The sequence below is a fragment of the Pieris brassicae genome, chromosome 8 (assembly GCF_905147105.1).
Source record: "Pieris brassicae chromosome 8, ilPieBrab1.1, whole genome shotgun sequence".
Lineage (NCBI taxonomy): Eukaryota > Metazoa > Arthropoda > Insecta > Lepidoptera > Pieridae > Pieris > Pieris brassicae.
Window position 1 is genome coordinate 7665885 of NC_059672.1, and position 26138 is coordinate 7692022.

Sequence of the window (26138 nt, forward strand, 5' to 3'; positions counted from 1 at the left end):
ACGAATTGTGTTCTGTACTTTGCTTAATATTTTACATGAACACAATAAAAAAAACAAATGAACTACTGAAGTATTTCCGAACCAATTCGACTTAGGGTCATTCAAAGAGTGTACCATTTATCAAAAGGCCGGCAAACCACTTGGGAGCCTCTTAGCCCGCCACCTTCTATTACATTAAAAAAACAGTTCATAATAACAAATTTCTTTTAAACATCACTGAATCAAAACGTTTATTAAAACCTATGTATACTTATATACAAACAAATATTACTACAAAAAACTAACAAGGAATTTCAAAATTATTAAAAGTCCAGGTGAATCCCAAATCCAAAGCGGACCCGATTCCGTCCGTCAATCAGCGTGCTGGCCAGGAGTCGAACCACACGCGTCTCCGTATCTACGTCTTGAAAAAACACATCCTTCTCAACGGTAAAACCACTATACAGCTGGGAGTTTACAAACATCTTCAGTTCCGTACCATTCTCACAAATCTTATTCAGCGCAACGCTCAGGGTTGTTGGACCTCCGTGATTTTTATTAACAATCGTTGCTATTCGGAGTTTCTGCGCAAATTGTTTGTAAAAACATGTCTGGAATCCGACCATGCTGTAAGTTGAAGATACTGTAAAAGATGGCTTGTCGTACCTTAAGCTGAACGAGAGCCATGGCTGAGCCAACGAAAGTGGCTTATGACCAAACTCACTGCCAAAACTAAAGCCCGGCAAGGCTTTGTACATGCATTGAATCACATACTTCGACGTATTTACGTCGACATCCTTCATACCGAACGAAACTGAGCCAATGAACCGATCTGTTTCCTTTTCGAGGACTGCTTCAACCTCTGACGACACCAAGTCACGAATCTTGGTTGTCATTCTTATTTCCAGGTTGTCCTCCAGCGTTTCCCGGTAGGTGGCGGTCGCTGATCCAGCCAAATCAACAACAAGGCCCTCTTCAGAATTCTTAGCTTCCATTTCTTTGTGAATCAATCGGGAGTAGCAGGTGTGCGGAGCCTTTGATTTCCCAAAAGAGTAATTCTGGACAAGTTTCACTTTGTTCATAACATCCTTGTATATTACGATTTTGGTACCGGCAAAGCACTGTGGGAAGACATTCTTGGCCTCACCGTGGACGTCACTCAATCTTGTCATCGACACCCGTGGCCTTAAAACGAATATGTCTTTTTTCTTTGGTAAAAACTTTTGTAAATTCGTTATTAATTTCCTCCAGTCCTCTTTTAGTTGACTTTCGTGTATATCCATTTTTAATTGATTTATTTATTTATTTGTAAAATGTACATGGACGTCATTCAGTTTTCTGATTTGACGTTGAATGATTGCCGGCCAGGTTATATGTTTGAGGTTTTATATTTGGCTGAAATAATAAAGGAATGACATTACCACTAACTTTGACCCAATTATAAATTTTACTGTTAGCATATAATAATAATATATAATATTTTGAATACAGTCAACTCTGTTATAAGGACATCGTAGGAACTAGTCATATTTGGTGTTAAAAACCGATAGTCGTAACAGCTGATGACGTTGTTATTAAGTACCTAATACTTATATATTTGATTTTGGTCAATATAACCGGTATGTTGTTCTAATCGATGTCGTCGTCAAGGGATTTGGAATGTATTAAAAAAACAGCTTATAACTTCCCAACTTACGTGTCCAAAATAAACTTATTTATGAAAACATTTTAATTAAATAAAAATTATAACCTTGCAAATGTTTACTTGTCAAAACAGCTTACGTCTAACTCGACACTTCAACTCAAAGTGACGGGAATTAGTATTATAAATTTCCACTGAATTAAAAATAATTAAATAATAACAAACACAATAAATGTTGCAATTGAATACGTTTCGATACCATGCGTCTTCCAGACACTGCAAACACAAAATGGCGTTGCTTGACACTTGAACGAATGCCAGAGGCGGGAACGATGATGGGCGAATTGAATACTGGGGTGCGATTCCGTGGTGTGTGATATTCTTTTGTATTCCACGTGATTCTATTAAATTTAAATTATTTTTGAGTTTATATATCGTTCCTATGTTTTTGATAATGTATTTAAAATATTATTTATTAATTAAAGTAAAAACACTCTTCGTTGATATGTGAATTACTTTTAACCAATAAAGTTGAAAACACGTTTCTTATCGGAATTGTACAAACTTAATGTGTCCTTTTTCATCGACATCAACCTAAATGTTTTAATTGTTTTGTTCTATTCTTTATTTCTTAATAATTGTATATCTTATGCAGTTTTGTACATGCTGCGGTCACCTTCTGTATTTTTTTTTCTTTAACGGTTGCACGAAAGATATCGCTCGAGAGCTCGAGAGCGGCGGCCGTCACCTTTATTATCTAATAATCGTAATTGTTCTTGCAACGAAATATTTATTTTCCTACACCTATGTATTCTAGACAGACATCTTGTATGTAATGATATTGCATTTCCATAGTCTCTGATAAGAAGCAGAATTTCATATCTAAATTGTCGATATTGCGTCATGTCGCGCACAACAGAATCACACCCTTAGAGAATGCAAATTATGGGCTGTTTGTTGCCGAGTGTCGGATTGTCAAAACCATTCTTTCAATTCGTAGAAACGTGCGCGCCATAACGGCTGATATCTGAAAAGTGTCATTACAATGATAGTAGTAATGTAAAGGAATCTCATATAAAAACAGATGGCAAACGGGATCGAAGCTGAAATGTAGGTCCGTAGATGTCGTGTCTTTTAATAAAACACAATATATACAATCAAAATCTGTTATAACGACATCGAAGATACTACTCATATTTGGTCGTAAAAACCGATAGTCGTAACAGCCGATGACGTTATTAAGTACCGAATACAATAGAATTCATCCAGAACCTTTGATTTTGGTCAATATCACCGGTATGTTGTTCTAAACGATGTCGTCGTAAACGGTTTTGACTAATATGTAATAATAAACTTATACATATGTAGTATTTATAGGTAATAACAATAAAATGATAACGCACAAGAGCTCAACGATATTAAACTTAAAATTTGAATTATATCTGTTAAGTTAGGACACAATAATGTTTTTTTTATTTCAAATATCAATTGTATGTAGTAAAAATACATACAATTGATGTTTGAAATATACATAGATAGTTCCGATTGATAATTTTTACAAGAAACGTTGCCGTTTTGTGTTTCGGTATTGTGCCAAAAGTAAAGAAATATCTTTCTATCCCCTACTTATATTTTGACCTCTGTCGATATGTCGCTCTGACCGAAATTGGTTTTCATTTTAAGTCTTTTATTTATTGATAAAAGTATGGCGTCCATGCGTCGTGTTGTCTCTCTCCCTAAAATATGCCGAGGTGCTACTTGTGGTGACTGGTCGTATTTGAATTCGTGTATGAGGTGATGTTAGTTATTTCGACTATGTATTTGCGTGTTGCTCCCACGCGAATATAAGTGCGTGCTCCTATTTCACCATGCCTCCTGCTGATAGAGGATATTTGACAATCTAAGACAAATTTTATTTTATTTTAATTTTAGTTTTTAATTTATTTTATTACTATTGAAGATGTCATGTGGAACATTGTTTAATGGTTGCAGCTCCATACAAACGTTGTGTAATACAAAAGAAACTTGAAAAATTAAAAAGAGTGGCGGAAAGTTTATTGCCAGTTCTTCTCTTCCGTTCTACGCCCTTGATTTGAGAACTGGCAGTAAATTTAAAATTAGAAGCATTTAATGTATATTTCTTTTTTTTTGACGTTCATAAGTGTACATTGTGTTACCTATATGAATAAATGACTGACTTTGCCAACGCTCGGCACACTGATACATTGGTAAAATAACGACAATATACAATTTACTTAAAGGCGATTTGTATAAACCCGATATGAAGTTATAAGTGTTGTGATATAGTAGTAGCGTAACCTAAGAATAGAAACACCATACATCACTAAAAGTTAACCGTTAAAGTTAAGTGACGCAAAAAGAGTAAAAACCTTGGAAACAGTAAGTTTCTTACCTTATTGTAATTGATTTTATTCTAAAGACGATTATGTATGCTTTATTTATTTCCAGACACAAAATGTAACCGTCGTAAACTCGTAACGTAAATCGACTCATTTGTTATGATAGGTACGTTATACTGTTGCAACATATTTAAAGAATGCACACAATTGATGGGGCCGACAGCTTTAGTTTATAGCTTGTCGCACGCGCCGCTTTTTCACAGTCATTGGGTGTAACTATTAGTTATGACTTAAAATGGGAATATCACATCATGAATGTTGTAAAAAGGGCTAATTCCATACTCATACATATTTAGTGAGAAAATCATTCAAATGCCTTTCACCAACAACACTCTTAAAGATATATAAATGTTACATTATACCTCTATTAAAGTATGCCTGCAGCATTTGGGATCCTTATTTCATAAAGGATATTAGTGTGCTTGAAAGGGTTCAAAGAAAAGCCACGAAAATGATCAGGTCACTTAGGAACAAATCTTATAATGTCCGCCTGAAAGCACTCGACCTTACTGATTTAGGAAGTAAGAGATTAAGAGGAAATCTCATTGAAACCTATAAAATCCTCACTAGCAAACAATGTTAGTGATAATACACATTTGAGGGGTAGTTCTTTAAAACTGAAGACCACTCAATATAACACAAATTCCGAGTAGCGGCCGACTGCAATAGGCTTCCCGAAATTGTAATTAGTGCACCCTCTTTGAACTCTTTTAAAAATAGGTTGGATAGTTTCTCCAAATACGCGCGCATCAGCTTATTAAGCTGCTAGTGTGTTTATATACATAATAAATAGTAATAATATGTTATTATTTATTATGTATATAAACGCACATATACATGTTACGTATAGTTTTTACTAGGGATGCATACGCCTTTTTTCCGATACGATACTTTTATAGGAATATCGCCGATACCAATACAAATACTAAGTGAATTGAAATTAAATTAAGGTAAAATATATCAAGTTCGGTTAGCTATAAATTTTTATTAAAAATTTGTATTTATATTTGAATAAGATTAAAGGTTAAGTTATTAAAATTAAGAATTGAGAGTAACAATTGAAATAAATAATTGTTAATCATTATAATTCTGTATTTTATTAAATTTGGTATTGAAAACATACTACGCGCGAAATGGAATACGCGGGGACAAAGCGGGTGAGAGAGACAAAATGAATGAATCGCGGGGATTCCCCGGGTATAGACAGTCCGTGCCTTGTTTGCAACGAACTAGATTAAACAAGATGCGCGTTTACATTACTTTTTTAAAGCGCGATTAATTAATTAAAATATTGCCGATGCCGACATATATATATATGTGTCTGGTTAATTTCATTCTTTTTGGTTTCTTCCTGTTTATTCCTGGTTAATTTAGGCCCAGTTAGCCAGGCAGTTCTGTAGTATTGAATTTGTACCCAAGAAATATATTGCTTTAAATAATCTTGAAGGCAATTCGTTATGGATTAAAACTTTTCGAATTAAACGCTTTGTAACAAATTAGAAGGGGTTTCAAGAAATTTTCAAGTGAAACAGTTTATCTGAATAGCGAGTAATAAATTTCACGTAATGAAACACTCGGACAGACACTAAATTTATATTTGTGTAATTAATTACATTAAATCAACTTTGTGCTCGGAGACTTCAAAAGACATTCATTTAGTCGGAATCTTTGTGTCACCTTAAACCTTATTATTTATATTATCATGATGTGATCCTCGATAAAACGAGGGCATGATTTTACTGTTATCATCAGACTTAAAGGCCGGCGATGCATCTGCAAACGTCCTGGTATTGCAGGTGATGAATTTGATTCATATTCCATAAAAATAATGTATACAAGAATACTACATGTACTATAAACAAATCTTCATCAATGGATATAAACGCAAAATAATTGTTAAGCGACAATTCGAGCTGCGGCAGTGATTGATACAATATAAAAAAGGTTTTATCGAAATAATTTACAATTAAATTTTCCGTAACAAGATTTCTTTTTATGTACTGATAAATATTACACAACGATAATAGTTTTTTGGAGGTCTTGTATGATAACCCTATCATCGCCTTTAAACTTAAATCCCTTAAAATAATATTTTTCTAGACATGAGTTTGTCATTTGTATGTCTTATTTAATCATTCGCGTACCATTGTTCAAATCTGTTGACAAGATGGCAGATGTGATCATAAGAGATGTTTTAAAATATTATTTTTAAATGAACGTGATTTTAATTCTATATCTGAATATTATAAACACACTAATAAATTCCTTACCCAGCCTTGGCCAGTAGATCTCTCTCAACTCTCAACCCGGAGGTCGTAGGTTCGATCCCGGCTGAATTTAGCATTTGCTCAAACGGTGAGGAAACCCGCTCGCTTCAGGCCCATGAAGTTGACGGCTTGCTGTAATCATAGGCTGATCACACATTTTCTCTTTTATTGACATTAGATACCTATAAAGGTGTGTAGTGCAGTGCCATTGGTTATTTGAAAGAAAACAATTTTTTTACCGGATTATAATAATAATAATTTTAGATTAAAAATTTTCCTATGTAAAATAAATATAAGTTTATAATAATACAAATAGCTTTAATCCGGTAAAAAAATGTTTTCTTTCAATGTGTAAAAGCTATGTTAACCAAAGACAATACTATACTGGTTATTTTTTTCAACAACAATATCCCGACAACGCCTCAATTCGTACTTTGGTTACACTACGACCTATTGAGAGAGAGAGAGAGATTTAGACACAGAGACTTATTTGTAGAGATAGATTGGAGTAGCTAATGTTTAATTCAGAGATATTTTATTTCATAGAACGGGGCAAACGGGCAGGAGGCTCATCTGAAGTGATAGCGCCGACCATGGACACTCAATGCCAAAGGTCTCGCGTTGCCTTTTTTGAATTATTGATGTTTAAATTACTCAGAATTTTCCCATTCATTTTCCAAATTCAAAATGTCGTTATTCTATATTAGACAATTATTATTTTTAGTCTGTGTTTTCAGAATCTCGTACTATGCACATCTAAGTTCATGACACGTAAACTGCGCCAAACTTCATATTTGCTAAGATAATATGGGAAGCATACTGTGGTTTTACGTTTCGGGGAGTCGGTACATTTATACGTTACACGAAATAGTAAAGATAATATTTGCGTATGCAAATCTCGTACATCTGTGAACCGCACGTTTGGGGCTTAACGATAACTATAAATGGAATAGACAAGCGTATTATACTTAGTCTGGCCATAAAAACGGTTACAATTGAAAATTAACAAAATATTACATTTGAATTTAGAATCTGTCATTTTTATATCATTGTTTATTCAGTTTTCTCAAATTGGCGCCAATACATTGTACAATATTTTGCGATGTTAAATTAGAGTGTGGTGATAAAGAGAACAGAATCGCTGTGATTGCATTACACAAAGTAGGTATGGAGCCAAATGGTATTAGTAAAATGTTTGTGTACTGGACTATGAATAGGTACAACGAGACAGTCTACTCTGTGTGTCAGAAAGATCTGGCCATCCACGTAGTGTTCGTACGAAAAAGGTGGTCAAAGCAGTAAGGGAAAGAATTCGAAGAAACCCTGTCCGAAAGCAAAAGATTTTATCTCGGGAGATGAAGATAACGAACACCCAGAATCATGTCGCGTATTTAAAAAGGTGATTTAGGACTTGTAGCCTATAAGAGACGTACTAGTCCTTTCCTAACTAATATTTAAAAAAAAGAACAGGTTGGTTAAAGCGAAAGAACTACTGAAGTGATACTCAAAGGGAGGTCACAGAAAAAAATTGTTTACAGATGAGTAACATTTTAACAAACAATATGACCATATTTATGCTCAGAGCTCTAAGGAAGCTTTCCAATTAGTAGACAGAGAGCAACGAGGACACTATCCCACTTCAATGAGCGTTGATGGGGTATTAGCTATGAAAGAGTGACTGAGCCATACTTTTACGAAAAAGGTATCAAAACATCGGCAAGTGTATCAAGATTCCCATGTTCAATAACCAAGAATGGTCCTTCCAGCAAGACTCAAAACCGGGTCATAAAGCTTGTTCTTAGTTCAGGTAAAGAACGTTTCGGACTTCATCAGAGATGAAGATATATATGTTAATGTCCATTAGTAAAACATATCCCTGCTGTTGTTTTGTTACGATTACGATTCTAAAACAAATTTTATTGCGCAGATATCCCATCAATTTAATGTTCATGTAAGAATTTGTGTTGAGTTTAACTGCGAGCTTTCTAACTGTGTCGTGGGCTGGTGATGGCTTAAAATTTTGCCTGTTTGCATTTTACTTTATCAAAAATTCACACCAACCAAACACCAACAAGGGGTCTAACAACCAGATGTCTGCACAAAATTGCCGAACCACTGTGAATAATGTGTTGTTTCTATCAGATATAGATACCTCCCAGTTGAATGCACGTAAGATTTCATAGCCCTGGGCAGAGCATGGTAATTATAACTAAATCTAGGTTAACCATTGAACTCACAATTTCACGTTATGGGGTGAACAATTCTGTGTCAGCGTCATTAATATATTTTATTAAAAATATTATTACTACTTTTTTTATAGAACAGGGAGCAAACGTGCAGAAGGCACAACTGATAAGTGATATTGCGGCCTATGGACACTCAATGTTGGAGGTCTCCCGAGCCGGCCTTGCGGAATTGATATGCTCTTTTCTTGAGTCGAATTGGTCAGAAATACTTCAGTGGGCATCTCCACACACACAAGCTTCTTAGACACTAACTTAGCCTTTCTGGCTGTGTGAAGTGTGACTTAAATAATAAATGTAGACAATCCGGTCCTAACAGGTGACAACAATTTTTTAAGAATCCACAACAAATGTATAAGATTTACACATGAAACAACAAAAGACGTTAACTAATAAGGACTAACAAATAATAGAACAGTTTACTCAACGGACAATAAAAAGTAGCCAATAAAAGCAGTATGAAGTTCGTTTACTAAAGTTATACACCGAATCACGCGTGCCCCTTTCAGAGTTTAGTCCTAGCTGTAGGCACATGAAGTAACAGCGAACCATGTCGCCTTCTGACGTACCCATCAGGCACATGGAAACTAAGGCACTGTAGTAACGGACTTAATTTCCTTGTCATAACAATTTTATGAAGTAGAATGCGCGAATTCTCAGCGTGCTCTCAGCTTGTTGTAGCCTACAAGATCAAGAATTAATAAGGTTGGGATATATGAGTAAAAAGGGCCACATACCGTGCATCCTACGATGTGCCTGAATTTGGACCCGCTCCAACATAGTCCGCTTAATTTCAGAGGAAGCCCAAATCGCGGAATTATGCTCCAATGACTGTCTCAGTCAAACCCAAAATATTTTAAAAAACTAGTAAAGTTTAAGAATGATTTTGTGTCCTCTCGCGGGAATACACTTGAGCGAGGGTCGTTCTTAACAATGCCTACCCTTATTAATGTTATAACTTTGCGGGGCTATAAGCTCCCTTTTTACGGAAGAATCCTTATGGAATATTAATAACGTGAATTTTCATAATGTTATACCAATAAATTTCTCGGCGTGAAAGTACTTTTAAGATATGACGTTATATAGAAAACTTAATTTGAAACTCATTCGTAAAAAATTCAGGACCAGGCGTCAAAGCGTTGGACGGCCTACCATTAGGTGGAGAGATGATCTGGTGCTGGAAATTTAGAGGAGAGGCCCTTCGTCCAGCAGTGGCTATACTGGCATACTTTTGTGCCTGCCACAAAAAACAGATCCAAACATCTGACGTTTCTGACCATCATTTATTCTTAATAGGTAAGGTGATCATCGTGCCTGACACGAGTATGTCGACTTCCACACGCCGTTATCCTTATTCGCACTAGCGAGTGCAAATACGCAAATAATTGTATTTCTAGTATATTTTCTATTTCGCAGGACCACAGCGTTCAATATATAAAACAAATATATACTAAAATGATAAATGTAAACAAATTTGTTTGGCTACAGTAACTGAAGTCAAACAACAATATATGCATAGACGAACCATTCGTTCCTATTCTCTCTACCGCTGTCTCGCTTTTATAATGATTAAAACCCAATCTAAAAGCTATCTAGTCTACGTTATTCATCTAGGAGTTAAAACAGCCACGGTTATATGTCCGGCGGTAAATGATCTGAGAAGGTATAAAGCCGTAAATTTGCTTGACGAGCATTATTTTTATAGCACTATAGTGAACATTCTATCAAATTATTACGGACTTCCTATAAGCTTAAGTAGATATTTCCTTGTTGCGTTCTAAATGTACCTTACGTATTTAGGATATTAACGAATTAGACAGGGCCCTGCATTGTTTATTATATAAGACAAGTGATCTACAATTGTTATTTATTTAATTTATTAAAAAAAACTACAATCTTTATGTCACAGCGGTACACGAGTTGGTCACAATATCCACCGAAGGGTCAACAAACATTACAATATTTTAGTAAAGAGAAATTAACTAATGAATCAAAGGTAAGATAATAAAGACTTTCCACAATTAAGCGTTTCTTAAGGAACTTTTCACCACCAACTGCCCACTGAATATTTCCAATCCAATTGTACTAAGGGTCCTTCAAGATACCAATTCTTAAAACGACAATGCGCTCATATTCATGGGCAGCGGTATTACCTAACATCAGGCGAGCCTCCTGCCCGTTTGCCTCCTATTACATAGAAAAATAAAATAAAGAGTAAACCAAAGAAAAATACAAATAAAGTTAGGATATTTTGAGACCAGTAGTGTATGTTTTGTAGTCAGATTAAGTCATGTCATGTTTGGTTAAAATTCTGTAAAGTTCCGCTTAAAAGTAAACCATACTCACCCTACACTAATTCAGAGGTTGTAGAAGAATTAATAAAAGTTTCAAGTGGAAAAGTTTCAAAGGAGAAAACGTCTGGAAATCGCTTTGGCTATAACATTTTTTCAATAAATCAAGCAATTCTAAATTTATGTCCAAGTTCTTGAGTTTTCTTAGCGAAATGAAAATTCAATTATTTATATATTTCGTCATATAAGTGAATAGAATATACCAAAAAAAAAAAACAATATCGCTACAACCTTTTAGGCCTGGGCATCAGATTTCTGTATCTCCGCGCTTTTGTCTTTCTAATAGGCTTAATACACGCCGTCGACTTTTCTTCATTATCTTAAGAGTATTGAATTTCCACATAGTCCATTGGTGTTAAGGTTCGAACCTCGTGTCCACGGCCCGCTTCACAAGGCATTTTCTTTTGCGAACTATCGACTTCCGTTGGGGAGACAGGGACATACGACCACCAACTCTTTAAAATTTGAGTGTACTCCTCCCTCAAAGGCCGGCAACTTATCCACTAAAAATGGGTGTTTATGGGCTGCGATGACTGCCCTTTTTGGGAGTGTCGCAGACTTTTGTGTTTGTTTTATATATAAAAAACTACGACCTCAAGAGACTGCACGGTAAAGCCACTAGGCCAACACTACACAACAGTATTTTTATATGAACACAGTTTTAGTCTAAAAACGAGTTTTAAATCAAAACTTTCGCTTGCTAAAGAAATTAAAGTCTTTGGCTAAACGTCTCAAATAAGAAACTGTTTAACTGACAGCCCGCATGGTGGACCGGCTGTGTTAAATGTCATTGCATTATATCCTTATCACTTTGTACATAAATGAACGAGACAACAGTCTTCATAAACAATGTAAATGTGTAATTGAATTAATTTAAAACTTTTACTTGGTTAGAGTATTCATCGCAATTCTTTTTTAAATACACATTTGATTTTGTATTTTTTATAAAAGATATATTTATAAATAATAGAGCAGTGTTGGCCTAGTGGCTTCAGCGTGCGACTCTCATCTCTCAGGTCGTAGGTTCGATCCCCGGTTGTGCACCAATGGATTTTGGTAAAGGAAAACATCGTGAGGAATCCGGCTTGGCTTAGACCCAAAAAAGTCGACGGCGTGTTTCAGCACAGAAGGCTTGACTGTTCGATATACAAATGATCATGAAACAGTTACAGAAATCTGAGGCCCAGACCTAAAAGAGGTTGTAGTGCCATTGATTGTTTTAAATTTATAAATAAAAATAACAAATGATAAGCAGAATAATATTTTAACGTTAGATAAGAAAATACTCAAAAACATTTATTGGGATATTATTGAAAACAATAATTACGTATGACTATTAGTTTTCAATAAGGAAGGATCAAGTATTTTCTATTCCAACATGATAACGTCCATGAACAGATACATTTTTTCGTCTTATAAATGAAATATTACCATAAATCGGTATTATCCTTTATCGCTGATATATTTACTGAGCGTCCATTTTGTTTGCATGAAATAAATGTTTATTTAAAAAAGCATTTACTATAATTTACCTTCATCAAATCCTTGTTTCAGGATTAAATATGTGGTCCGGCAAGAAGACTGAAGGAGGCGCTGGCACACCCACTGAAGAGGAGATAAAGGTGGTCCTAGTGGGTGACACACAGTGTGGAAAGACATCACTTGTACAGCGGTTTGTGACTGACAATTTTGTTGAGGTTAGTATTTAAAATTGCAATAAACAAGAGATTCGCTGAACACGACAAAATATCACTTGAAACATCCAGTTAAATTCACGTTATAAATGGTTTATAAATGTTTGAAGAACTTTATTTCTCATTACAACAAAAATTTATTTTTTATTTACATAAGAAACATATATATACGAACGAGGTACACGTCGCTATCAGCCGTCCGAATTTTTGTCTACTTCTGTATCTTTAATGCCGTTTTGAATTGGTTAAACGCGCTAATATTACGAGTTTTACACGGTAATTGGTTAAATAATTGCACACCCTTACTTAATAGACTTCTTCAAATAATTTATACACGGCTTTGGCAAGATAAGGAAACTCGCTCGACGAGTATTGCGTGTACACACCCTGTGTTTGATTAAAGATAAACTACTATGCCGAGAGTTATAAAAAAAATATGATACAGGTGCTACGAACATATAGTTGTTTAATGGTCATGTTATAAGTACTTATGTACACGAAACACAATATATGGGAACATTTATATGTATTTTTTAACGTAATTGAAACATATTAATATGCCAGCATAAAATGTACACTGCCACAGGGACCAAACTTTTTACATTTATTTTAATTTTCTATTTATCAATTTTTAATTATTATTGAGAATATTGTGAATACTGTATATTTGTGTGTTGGAAGTAAACATTGATAAATCGAATATATAGGCAGGCATAACATCCAGCGTCCAGTTCCTCGATCTCTGTATCGATCATGTCATTTGTGACATTACAATGAAAAGCTTTTTCAATCTTCCGCTCACTGTCAATGCTTTTATCTGAAAGCCCATAAAAACTTGCCAAAATTAATTTGTGAGTATATCTATTGCTTTTGTTAACTTATTAAAGCAGTTTAGCGAAATGACAGAAGACAGTGGCAAACACTGTACAATGTCAAGTATATTTGACAGTGACATGAAACTGTTAAATCAACATTCCCTTTTCCATTCTTTAGTACCAGATATAAAATCCAAATGGCGGCTGATAAGGGAATCAGCATTTTACCAAATAGTTTTGACACACGAGCTTGTGCCATTTGCAATAATAAATATTCGTACGTAATAATAGTAAGAATGATAATCGAAAAGTCCGTTTGTGAGAAAATAATAGTAAAATGAATGTATAGCATAATATGCTTTCTAAAGCTTCTTTGTGAAGCTTTTGTTTTTCTGCGTCAATACAGACTGAAAGGAAAAGCTCCTGCAAGCTTTATCTCCATAGACATGTCGGTGACCTTTGGGAGGCGGAGATATTTTAATTAGTATGAAAGTAATGCACTTACGAAATTAAAGTTTTTTGTGGGGAATGACGTTGGTTACATCTTAAAAAAGTTTATTTAATAATTATGAAATTATTTTTAGAGCAGTGCTGGCCTAGTGGCTTCAGCGTGCGACGCTCATCCCTAAGGTCGGAGGTTCGATCTCCGGCTGTGCACCAATGGATTTTCTTTTTATGTGCGCATTCAACATTAGATCGAACGGTGAAGGAAAACATCGTGAGAAAATCGACTTGCCTTAGACCCAAAAAGTCGACGGCGTGCGTCAGGCACAGAAGGCTGATCACCTACTTGCCTATTCAATTTACAAATGATCATGAAACAGATACAGAAATCTGAGGCCCAGACCTAAAGAGGTCGTAGCGCCATTGATTATTATTATTTAAATTATTTTTTAGTAACTTGGGTATATCTATTCCTTAATTATACAGTATTTACAATATTCTTAACCTACATAGTAATATTAATAAAAAACAATATAAATAGATAATAAAAACTAATTGAAAGGTTTCGCCCCGGTGGCATTGTACCTTTACTTATGCGTTGAACGAGGAAAGCACCAGTCACCAGCGGTGGCCTTAGGGGGTCGGGAAAAGGGCAATCTCCCGGGGCCTCGCTCTTGCAGGGGATTCCCGCAACAACACAAGCAAATTAAAAAAATATCGATTATTTACCTTTTCTTTTAAATTTAAAACTTTTGATTCGATTTCATTCGTTAACTCTTGTCACCTTAGAATTATTATGCATGCCGTATGAGTTACAAAATCGTTACATATCGTTCAATTTTATTGAACTTTATTAAATTGAGCAATAAAATTCATTAACTTGAGAAATAAAGTTTATTAAATTGAGATATAGTTTGTATTAACCTGACATATAACTTTATAAATATTCTTACAAAGATAAATGTTATAAGAAAAAGATGGCAAAGCGAAACCATGCACTTAGATGTGCCTATACAACACCTAGACGTATTCACAAATTGGCTCGATAATTATCGAGAAAATGGTTTTCAGTCATTTCTTGTAACATAGATAAAATAGCCGAGGACAATGATATTGACAGACAGTTCAAAGAAGTCCGAAGACGACGTAAAAAAATCATTTTGATTATGAAAGGGAAGATGAATCTCATAAATTTAATGCTAAAGAAATTTTCAAAATAAACTATTTTAATGTCGTACACAATATGAGCGCCATGCTGCCATGGTTTGAGACTCTTAAACATCATGAGAGCATATTCGGTAACATGTATAATATAAAAAAATAAAGGAAATTTGTCATAGTAAGCTTTCGAAGTAATGCAGCGACTTGCAAATATCTATGACATCAGGAGATTCATGCATCATGAAGGAAACGACGACATTCTCTTACTAAAATACAATATAGATAAAAATTAACTGAAGTTTACCCCACTATCGTAATAGTCATGAGAATTATTGCTACCACACCTATTATAGTTGCGGCTGGAGTTTTTCGAGGCTTAAAATTATTCTAACATATCTGAGGAATTCGATGACATAAGATCGGCTTTCAGCCGTTGCCTTTGTAGCTCATTCGTTAGGTTTTTGTGCTTTCATTCAATATTTAGCCTTAGGAAAAGCCGCTATTAAAATATTAATACTCAAATTTCATTTATTTGTATAACTTAAGCATTACTCCTCAACATACCTAAACCAAACAATCAGACCAACTTTCGCATCATACTTTTGACGAAGGAGAAAGGGCCTCGTAAAGACCTGCCGCCCGGAGCCTCTCAATGGGTAAGACCGCCTCTGCCAGCAACTAACTGCCAGGCGCCAACTTAAATCTTTAATTAGCTGTGCACTTGAACCCCATGGCCCGAGAGTTTCTACTCCAAAGCGAACAAAATCAATTTAGGAGGAAAGACTTACTCTTTTTTAGTTAATATGATATGAGAAGCGATCATAAACTAGCGTATACAAAGTTTTTGGATCAACAAAAATAGATGAAATTTTTAAACAAATTTCCGTATTCGGACAACCTTCTGGGAAGTGTTGCTTGTTAGTGATATATCACAAATATTTACGAATACAGGATGTTATTTTAGGACACTATAAACACGTCGATGTTTCGTGCAACGTAAGGGATACTTTAGTGGCTGTATATAAAAAAAACATATATTCAGAAAATATTTGGTTATTTTCACCCGTATTCCATTTATTAATGTGATTTTTAAAATTAGTGATTATTTATTAGTAATTATAATCATATCTACAGTATTAACAATTTTCTTGAACTAAATAAAAATTAATGAAAATAAGATTAAAACAAATTTTAAAAGTTTGGTCCCGTGGCATACCATCCTTTAAAATAGTTTTAAAAAGTTTTTTTAGTTTACACAAATCACAACTGGTACAGCCCAAAGACGTGTAGTAATATTAAAAGGCCGACCTCGCAATCGCGCGCCCTCTGCCATTATGTGTCTATGAGTATCACTTAACACCGCCTCTTGCCCGATTTTACCATATCTATAAAAAAAATTAGAGAAGACAACTACCCTATATTTATAGCAAATTCTTATAAAATACTTGTTCGCCCCTGTGTGTGTGTGTGACATATTTTCCAAATATGGGCCCCGGCTTCGTAGAAGTCATATATTTATAATTTCTTATACCGCATCATATCCTCGAACGGACTAGGCAACTTCATAATGCTAAAACCCGAGACTTTCGCTTCACTACAAAGAATAAGTTTATTGTTTGAGAAATATTTACTGAGCTTTACAACACTTAAATTAGCTTGTTATTTTTTATTCTGTAGATTCACAGAGAATCTTGTTTTAAATTGCTTCAGTTTTACGCGTAAAGCAACAGACTTTCTTTTCAGTAACTAATTGCATAGCGTAGCTACGATACCAGAAATATAAGTTATACTTATATAATATAGTTATTTCTGCATCTATGTTGTGTCATGTGATTCTAATAGGCAAGTGAGTAATCTGCTTTCTGTGTTTACGCTGTCTGCTTTTTGGATCTAAGGTACGGTTTCCCACGACTGTAAAATGCGCACATAGAAAAGTCCATTTGAGCCTGGGTCCGAAACTACGACTTCAGGAATGAGAATCGTACTCTAAAGCCGACACTGCATTAAAACAACATAATTATTGTATAGTCAAACTCAAACTCAAAATAACTTTATTCATATAGGTAAACAAGTAGACTTATGAACGTCAAAAAGAAGTTAAATTAATTGTAAATTTACTTTTACTACCAGTTCCCAAGTAACAGGAATAGAGCGGGCAAGAAACTTTCCGCAACTCTTTTTAATCTTTCTGATCTTTTTGAGTCATACAAATTGTTTGAAATGGAGTAATTAAAAAGCAAGCAAATTCGGATCATTTAAATATTCATGAAATTTATAAAAAGCTTTATTGATTAATTTTCGTCTAACGAGGGCTTTGAATGTATTCAGTGATAATTATCTAATTTCACTTGGGAGTTTGTTGTAAAAACGAATACAATTTTCATATAAGGAGTTCTATATCATCTAGAGCCTGGTTAGTCTTACACTCCAATATAATAATGTGTGCGTGTACTAGTGTAAGTATTATTACCTTATTTTTCGAAATATGATCTACTATATGCAACTTTACAGAAATTTGTTAAATTAAGTTAAATTAGATTAAGTGTCACAAAAAGCTTTTATTATCATAGACATGAATACAAATAATACAATTATTTCATTTTACCTTATTACTAAGATTATTACAGATTTTCATTAATTGTAATAGAATTATTACCGTCATTGTTATCGTTATTATATATTTTTGTTATTAATCTTTGAATCTCTTCGAATCAACCGTGGTAGGGACAAGAAAGAGATGGCGCATAACGGAAAAATGTGATGCGTAACCGAAAAATGTGACGGTAATTTTTTTATAAACGCCGACAAAGAAGTTTCACTACAATTGTTCTGTGTATTACGGTAGTACCTATTATATAAAGGTATTTTAGTACCATCAAATTACGATAACGAAAACGCACTGTATTATATTTATATGCGTACACGAAATAGCATCACACCCTTTTTTAAAATCGGTTAAGGAATGTCATTGCCATTCTAAAAATTTCAATTTACTCCGACCGCAGATGGCGTTTCAACATTATGACGCTATAATTTTATTCCTAAATTGGTTTCTACGGGGTCGGGATTAATTTCAATTAATTTTACTTTAAGAAAGTTTTCTTATGTTTGTATTCGCAATATTCTCCAGAAGTTTCGAAAATTCTCTTGAGATAATTTACACAGTAGATTGTAGATGTGTGTGCGCAGATAGGAGTGTAGGCTAAAGCTTTGCACGATAGCGATTTAAACGGATTAACGTGAATTGACGAAGCTAAAATCTGTTCATATAAAACAAAGTTGTAATAAGTTCACATAAAGGACTGAAAGTTCGCTGGCTGACACGTCACAATCGACCAAAAACAACAACGAATTGGTTATTCTGAGCAGTATCAAAGGATCTGTCTCATAGCGACTTTTTCCTGTTCTGATCGCCAAAAACGAAGCCTTTTTTTATAAAACTGGGGACAAACGGGCTAGAGGCACACCTGATGTTAAGTTATACCGCTGCCCAAAGACACTTTGACACAGAGAGCTGGCGAGTGAGTAGCCGGCCTTTTAAAAATCAGAACACCTTAGCAGCGGTTGAAAGATCGCGTATTTTGTAGCCTGATTTGAGGCTAAAGACAAATCGTTCTATAGAAATGGTATCGAATTTTTTTATGACCGCTATTATCGTTGTATCGTTCCCGAAGACGAGTGAAAACAAATTTTATAAAAAAAAATGTTTTTTTCTGTTAGGCACTAATTTTTTTTAAAATTAATAAGCCCACCACTTAATATATCCAGCTCCGGATAAGTAAAAAAAATCAATGGCGCTACAACCTTTTTAGGTCTGGGCCTCAGATTTCTGTGCCTGACGCACGCCGTCGACTTTTTGGGTCTAAGGCAAGTCGGTTTCCTCACGATGTTTTCCTTCACCGTTCGAGCTAATGTTAAATGCGCACATAGAAAAAAAATCATTGGTGCACACCCGGGGATCGAACCTACGACCTCTGGGATGAGAGTCGCTGTAGCCACTAGGCCAACACTGCTCTATATGCTCCGGATAAGTACCTACTGTTTTATGAGTTATAATTGCGATGAATTCGAACCACAAATACCTGAATTCCTAGGTTGGCTTTTGCAGATGAAATTTGAAATTGAAAAATTCTGCTGATTTTAAACCGGAATTGGTAATGAATAAGGGACTATTGATGTCCTGTAACAGGTTACTATTGACCATTTATAAATTTGTTTAAGAACGTAACACCGGCCAGAGATCTTCGAACGTAACGTACAAATGAATGCAAGGCGTTGAGTAAATGTTCTTTGAACTGCTTAAGTACATTATAATAAGAATACCAGCTATGTCTCAGAAGAGAGCTTGCCTTGTTAGTGTAAAAGACAAATAAATATATTCATATATAAATATACATCAATTAAATAAATATACATATTTATTTCAATTATTATTAATATATATACCTAAACTAGCTGCCCCCGCGAACTTCGTTTCGCTGTATCGTATCGTATCGTCACTATAATTTGAATTTGATTTACACTTCGGTCTAAGTAACACGTGGTTGGCTATGCTAACACCAAAAATTAAAAAAGTAGAAATAATTGAATGTCATGGTATTTCGTTTACTACAAAATAAATTTAATTTATACTTTAGCCTCAATAACATGATATTGAATTGTAGCTTATGTGACACGTTTGTCGGTTTACCATAGCAGTGCCATCTATTGATTACTTACTCAATCCAGTCGAAAAGTATCGACATCTGTTAGAATCTTCTGGAGTTAACAGATAATTGTGACTGTCAATTAATTATAGACAAATAATTTGCAATAAAATAAAATTGCGACTATAATTAAAGATCTCTTAAGTTGCACCAGACTGCTCACGGTGTGCCAATTTAATTTAAAATCGATTAAGTAGTTTAGGAGTCCATCGCGGACAAACATCGTGACAGGAGATTTATATATATATTCCTAAAGATACAGTATTATTATAAATACTGTATATTAAGGATACTATTAATATAATGTTAGACTGGGTCTACGGGTACCAAGCAAAAACCTGAGGCGGAAGTCTCAACTTTTGGCTGTAACGCGCGCACACTCCAAGTGGATCAGCCTGGCGCTTCGCATGCAATACATATAATAATTCTTCTAATTTTCCGCGCAATTTTCAACCTTCTCCTGACAATAACAAACACAACAAAAAAGCGAAATCGGTCCAGCCGTCCACGCGTGATGCCGTGACCAAGGGACACATATTTTTATATACATAGAATTCTATTGATGTAGACCTATTTGTTTATACACTGTCTGAGTTCACAAGAGTTGCTTGCTATATTATCAGTTATAAGATCTAGATATATAATTGTATAAATCTGTGTCGTTCTACGTTAGAAGTAATTGTTAAGATATGATGTGGAAATAATTTACAATTCACATTCAATATATAACATTTATAATTTTGATCATTAATACAGATGTTAAACTGAGGGTATGATACATAATATTCGTAAATATCTACACAACGTTGGCTGTGTACTGTGTTCAAAACGTGATGCGGAGTTTCTGTTCTGGATTATTCGCTGTAAATACTTTACTGTTTATCGAAATAATGTAAAATATAATATTTGTTTACAGAAAAATGCAGGTGCTTTGTAAAACAAAATTTAAATTTCGCGACATAAATTTAATTTTTAACGCTTATCACAGTTTACTTTGTTGGAAGATATTAACAGTGTATTTACAATTAGATAACTAAAGATGTTTACAACTAAAGAGTCACAATTGTAATGTATCTGTAATTAATTTTAACTCACTAACAAAAATAAAAACTTAAACTTTTTTTTTTTGTTGTATATGGTCTTTCCTCCAAGTTTGATTTTGTTCCCTTTGGAGTATACTGTAGATTCACAGAGATTCTTGGGCCGTGGGGTTGAAATGCCCAGGAGTTTTGGTAGATAGTACCAGTACCCCAGAGCTGGTGTTTTCCTCGCTCAACAAAAAGGATTTCAATACAGAGAGGAAACGCTAGCTTATAAGATACACTGCCACCAGAACCAAACCTTTTAAATTTCTTTGTTAAGTTTTAATTATCATTACTATTAATGTGTAGGGAGGTAAAGAATATTGTAAATACTGTATATTTGTGTGTCTGAAATAACTATTACTTGTATTTAAAGAACTGACGGTTACGATTTAACGGTCCAATAAACAGAATGGCTAAAATCTGCTGCTGCAAGGCCTGAACCATCTTGATATTTTTTCGGACCGCCTATGCGAATTTGGGAAGCGTATTCTGTTAAAATATATATACATATATATATAAAGAAGATAATTCTTTCCTCTATCCGTCCCTTTGATATATTTTGTGAATATTTTTTTAATATTTAGCTATGTTATTTTGATATATTTGTGCGGTCCGCACCTTCGATCTGGATCGATGCCACACATTGGTTCTAATCTATATAACTGGTTTGTTTTCTTTATATATGCGCCAATAAATAAATATAGTCATTTATTTGCGTGATTAAGACGTACGAATAGGTACAAGGTCGTGAAGCTGTCCACTTATACTTGTCTATGATGCACTTCATTTGAATTTGGATTATGTTTTTTTTTTACTTTCGATGTGTATTATAAATTTTCTCATATACAAGTAAACACAATGCTTTCAAGTATTATTTATAGCTAGCTTTATTGTTTATCTATAGCTGCTATTGCCTATCGGTAAAATACTTACAATTGTGATTATTTTCGCATATTCTCGTAACGTAATTCATGTATATACTATATATAAGAATAGCTTTTCTTTTATATAATTTTTTGACATTATATTTAGTTTGTATACTTCTAATGTAAATTTTATGTAATTTCGTTAGTTATTTATGCATTTGTACTTTACCTTCAGTAGGTATTTTCCATACTAGAGTTTGCCTGAAAGAAATCGCTTGTTAGCGATATTATTGAACCTGTTTTTATTTATATTTATGGTAAAGAAGAATAAATATTTTACGAACAATGGCGTGCAATTTCGAAGCTCTTAAATGAAACTAACCATTGAACAACTTAACCATTTCCGAACTAATTCGACTTAAGGTGTTTAATAAAGCGTACCAATTCTTAAAAGGCCGGCGACGCACTTCCGAGCACTTTAGCATTGAGTGTCCATGGTCGGCGGTATCACTTAACATCAGGCGAGCCTCCTGCTGCTGCTTCTATAAAGAAAATTGGTATTGGTAGGTTGTACGATTATGCTTGGTCAGTAGCAGTAAAACTGTCTTATTCAATTACAAGGCCATTATGTAAGCCTAATATATTCTAAAGTTTCTTGACTATTAAAATCCAATTTGTCGTAAATTTTTCGCCTTATCACGTCGTACCATCCCTAGTGGAAGACAATCCATCAATTGACTGAATTCCGGGCGCCATCATTCACCCTGCCACTGTTGATTGGAAATCCGCAGGGATTTTCTTTCTTGACTTTACATAGAAAATGCTCCCATATATTTTTAGTAACTAAAACCCTAAGAACAATATGTAAAAGACACTGTATTTAATAATTTAAATATCCTCCAGGCCAACTCTGCCACTCTCTTTTGGGCTTTACGATTATCGATGTAGTGAAAACTACTTTCCAGATAAAATTTACTTGAAAGATGAATTTAGATAGTTTGCTAACGAATTGCATGACAGGCGTATTCAGTAACCTAACATAAATTGAGTGGCTCCTTCGCCCAACATGGGTCTCCTTGGTCCACGTCTGAAGTATCCTTTATTAAAAACTTTATAATAACATGGCGCATGGCTTCTTGGCCTCAGATTGACCTGATGTTTATGTGACCTTCACCTTTTTGGATATTACGTCCATTAGGTCTTAAATATTTGATATCTTATGTACGAAAAAATATTCGTTCATTGAAAGTAAATTTAAGTGAACTGGGTTTTGAATTAACAACCTCAGTGTTGACAGACTCCCTTAACCCCTACGCTAGTACCAAGTATACAAGCCAATCCCCACAAGTTTATTCTAAAATTTATTAAAATTATTTGGAATTTTACCGTTAGAATTTGATTCGAATATGTCGAAAAGATAAGTGTCATCCAACAAATTGGACGACCTATACAGTTTAGACGTTTTGATAACGCTTTGAACACTAATGAAAATTGAAAAATTGGATATCCTGTATATATGTTTTAGTATGAATTAAAAAAGTACAGTATCCTTCATATAACGCGGAGATTTCTCATGTTATATCTGTAGTGTGAAATTGATAACGATTAGTCAAGTCTATAATTAGTTTTGCACTAGTTACAATTGTGTTATAAAATAAAAATAATGAATATTTTAAATTCTTGTTCCTAGTTTTTGAGTTGTTTAACAAACCGGTTTTACGACAACGCGATTTCCTATAAAGCGTTAGATCCTGATTACTGTTTCAAAATTATAACAATCTCTATTAATATTTATAGAATTCTATCTCTTCCATGATAATTACTGTAGTTTGATACATTGCGTACGTGTTTACGTATCAATAATTAGTTAATGACACGATTCAAAGTAGTTTCATCGGGTAAAGTGTATATCAATACTGGCGCAATAATCGACGTTTCGTTTCGTTTTTTATAAATAGTATGGCGATTATTATATACATTTGAAAAGGGTTGTACATATCAAACTGAAGTTAAAAAAAACTAGTATTACAACAGTGTTTAGCCACAGCTATAATTTGTTTCGTTCACATTTTTTAATACAATTTTCAATAAAGACACATTGGCACAGGGGCCAAACTTATTAGATTTCTTTAAATTTTTTATTTATTAATTTTCAATCACTATTATGTATATATTAATATGTTTTAGTATATCTCTATTAATATTCTTGGCAATGTACTTAAAATGTGAACTCCGAATTCAACTTCGTAACTAGTCTTTGAAGTCTAACAAATAAGTAACGAAGTTAAGAAAACGTGCTTGTTAACTTTTAGTTATAAAGGAACTGCACGAGGTAATTTTAACATCTTGAGACGTTATAATTACACAATTTTGACAATTACTTTGCGATTTAGGAGGGCTGTGATTGGTCCAGAAAACGCTTAAGATTTTTATTACGAGTATTTTAATGTTTTTTTACGTAACTACTAGAATACTTTTTTTTTGGCATTAGATGTGTCCCGCAGCGCGTCTGTTCCTTTAAAAAAAATAATTGGAAGCCGTGATTTTCTATATGAACTCCGTTTTATAATTACGAACTCGCGTCAAATAAACAAAAAGCGAAACTAAGGCGAAAGTCTTAATTAAATTAAAAACAAGTTTCTTTTTTATGGAACAGGAGGCACATCTGATGTTAAGAGATACCGCCGCCCATGGACATTCAATGCCAGAGCGAGTGCGTTGCCGGCCTTTTAAGAATTGGTTGGCTCTTTTCTTGAAGGACCCTAAGTCGAATTGGTTCGGAAAACTGGTTCCACATAGCGTTCGGCAAAAGAATTGGAGCTGGTTCCACATAGCGGTTGTGCGCGGCAAAAACTGCCTTAAAAAACGCTCAGTTGTGGAACGACGGACGTCGAGGTGATACGGGTGGAATATCGTGTTCTGCCTCGACGTCTGATGATGAAACTCGGCTGCAGATATAAATCCAAACAACTCCTTTGAAATCATAATATTATTGTAAAAATATATTTAAAATTGGAATTCTCATTAACAAAATATGCCATTAACTATAACTATATATATGCTAGTGACATCGAATTATAGTTTTACATTTGTAGTGAAATATTTGTTTGACAACAATAGAAACAAAGTGTACATTCAATCACAACATGATCTTCTAATGAAATGAATTATCGACTCATTAATTAAGAATGAAGTTGATGAAGGGTCACAAAGGGTTTCTCAGTAAAGCATCCTACATTGTAATGGATTTCCAAATCTGAAGACTAAATTAAAAGGTTTTATAGGCTTGCCCTTATCCCTCTGGAAATTATAAATATTTTAAATATCACTGATAGTCAGAGTTACAAATTTTCAAGGTAGAGGCTGTGAAGTTGGTGCCGCCCTCGTCTCAACAAATGTCATATCCTAGATTATTTTTACAATCTAACAATTTCGTTGAAAGTGCATGTAAAATCATTTTTGGATTTGATGTTTGAGCACAATTACACAAACCGTCCAGTGCACAGCCTCCCACATGTACTAGGACTGTTACATATTGAGTGATTGCGCAAAATTTGTTGCAAACTTATACAAGTTTGCAAAAAATTTTGCGTTATTTATCATCATGCTATTCCACAGCTATGTGGAACCAGCTCCAATTCGACTTAGGGTCCTTCAAGAAAAGACCGTACCAATTCTTAAAAGGCTTGCAACGCACTTGCGAGCCTTGAAATATTAGTGCCATGGGCGAACTTAACATCAGGTGAGCCTCCTGCCCCCTGTTCTATAAAAAAATGCAGAAATCTTTTTGATTTTTTATGAGTTAGCAAAGAAATTTAATAGAAGGCAAACGGGCAGAAGGCTCATCTGATGTTAAATGATACCGCTGCCCATATACACTAATATTGCACAGCTCACAAGTGCGTTGCCGGCCTTTTAAAAATTTGTACGCTCTTTTCTTTAGGGCCCTAAGTCAAATTGAGTAGGAAATACTTTAGTGGGCAGCTGCTTCCACATAGTGGTGGTGGTGCACAGTAAAACTGAGAAACGCTCACTTATGAAACGACGGACTTTGAGAATGATATTTTGTATTCTGCAAATTTTTTTAAAATTATTTATATTTAATAAACAAATATAGGTATGATTTAAGCTCCAAGTATTTTTTTAATGTTTCTAGATTTAGTTTCTTTGAACGTCAAATGGAAACGTCTACATGTGTCTGATCCAATGATTTTGTACCAACCCTAAATAATGATTTATCCAACAATAGAAAAGTGTCGGTAAATTTACTAATTTAGTGTAAAACCTTGTACCCGTTTGCGGACAAAGTTTATGAGTACATTGATTTAATGAAAATACCTATTACATAGTTGTAGTCTGTCTAAATAAATAAAAACTCCGTAGCACTACAAGCTCTTTAGGTGACACACGCGTCGATATTGGATCTAAGACATGTCGTTTTCCTTCACCGTTCGAGCGAATGTTA

General features: G+C 34.3%; 2 protein-coding genes across 4 annotated transcripts in view; one reads left to right on the plus strand and one right to left on the minus strand.

Moving 5' to 3' along the window:
• Positions 1–26138, plus strand: part of LOC123713395 (rho-related GTP-binding protein RhoN-like) — a 92524-nt gene that overhangs the window by 46232 nt on the left and 20154 nt on the right. For all 3 annotated transcript variants that reach the window (XM_045667023.1, XM_045667024.1, XM_045667022.1), the window contains exon 2: positions 12457–12599. In XM_045667023.1, the coding sequence (XP_045522979.1) occupies positions 12465–12599 (135 nt within the window). In that variant the 5' untranslated portion in view covers positions 12457–12464. The remainder of the gene's footprint in view (positions 1–12456; positions 12600–26138) is intronic.
• Positions 189–1905, minus strand: LOC123713394. Its single transcript, XM_045667021.1, has 2 exons — positions 1730–1905; positions 189–1374 (listed from the first exon to the last, which is right to left on the minus strand). Exon 2 carries the CDS (start codon positions 1260–1262, stop codon positions 303–305), a length of 960 nt encoding a protein of 319 aa, XP_045522977.1. The 5' UTR covers positions 1263–1374; positions 1730–1905; the 3' UTR covers positions 189–302.

What these genes read in the sequence shown, in the direction of transcription:
- LOC123713394 (XM_045667021.1), bottom strand. Translation starts at nt 1,262, where the DNA reads ATGGATATACACGAAAGTCAACTAAAAGAGGACTGGAGGAAATTAATA.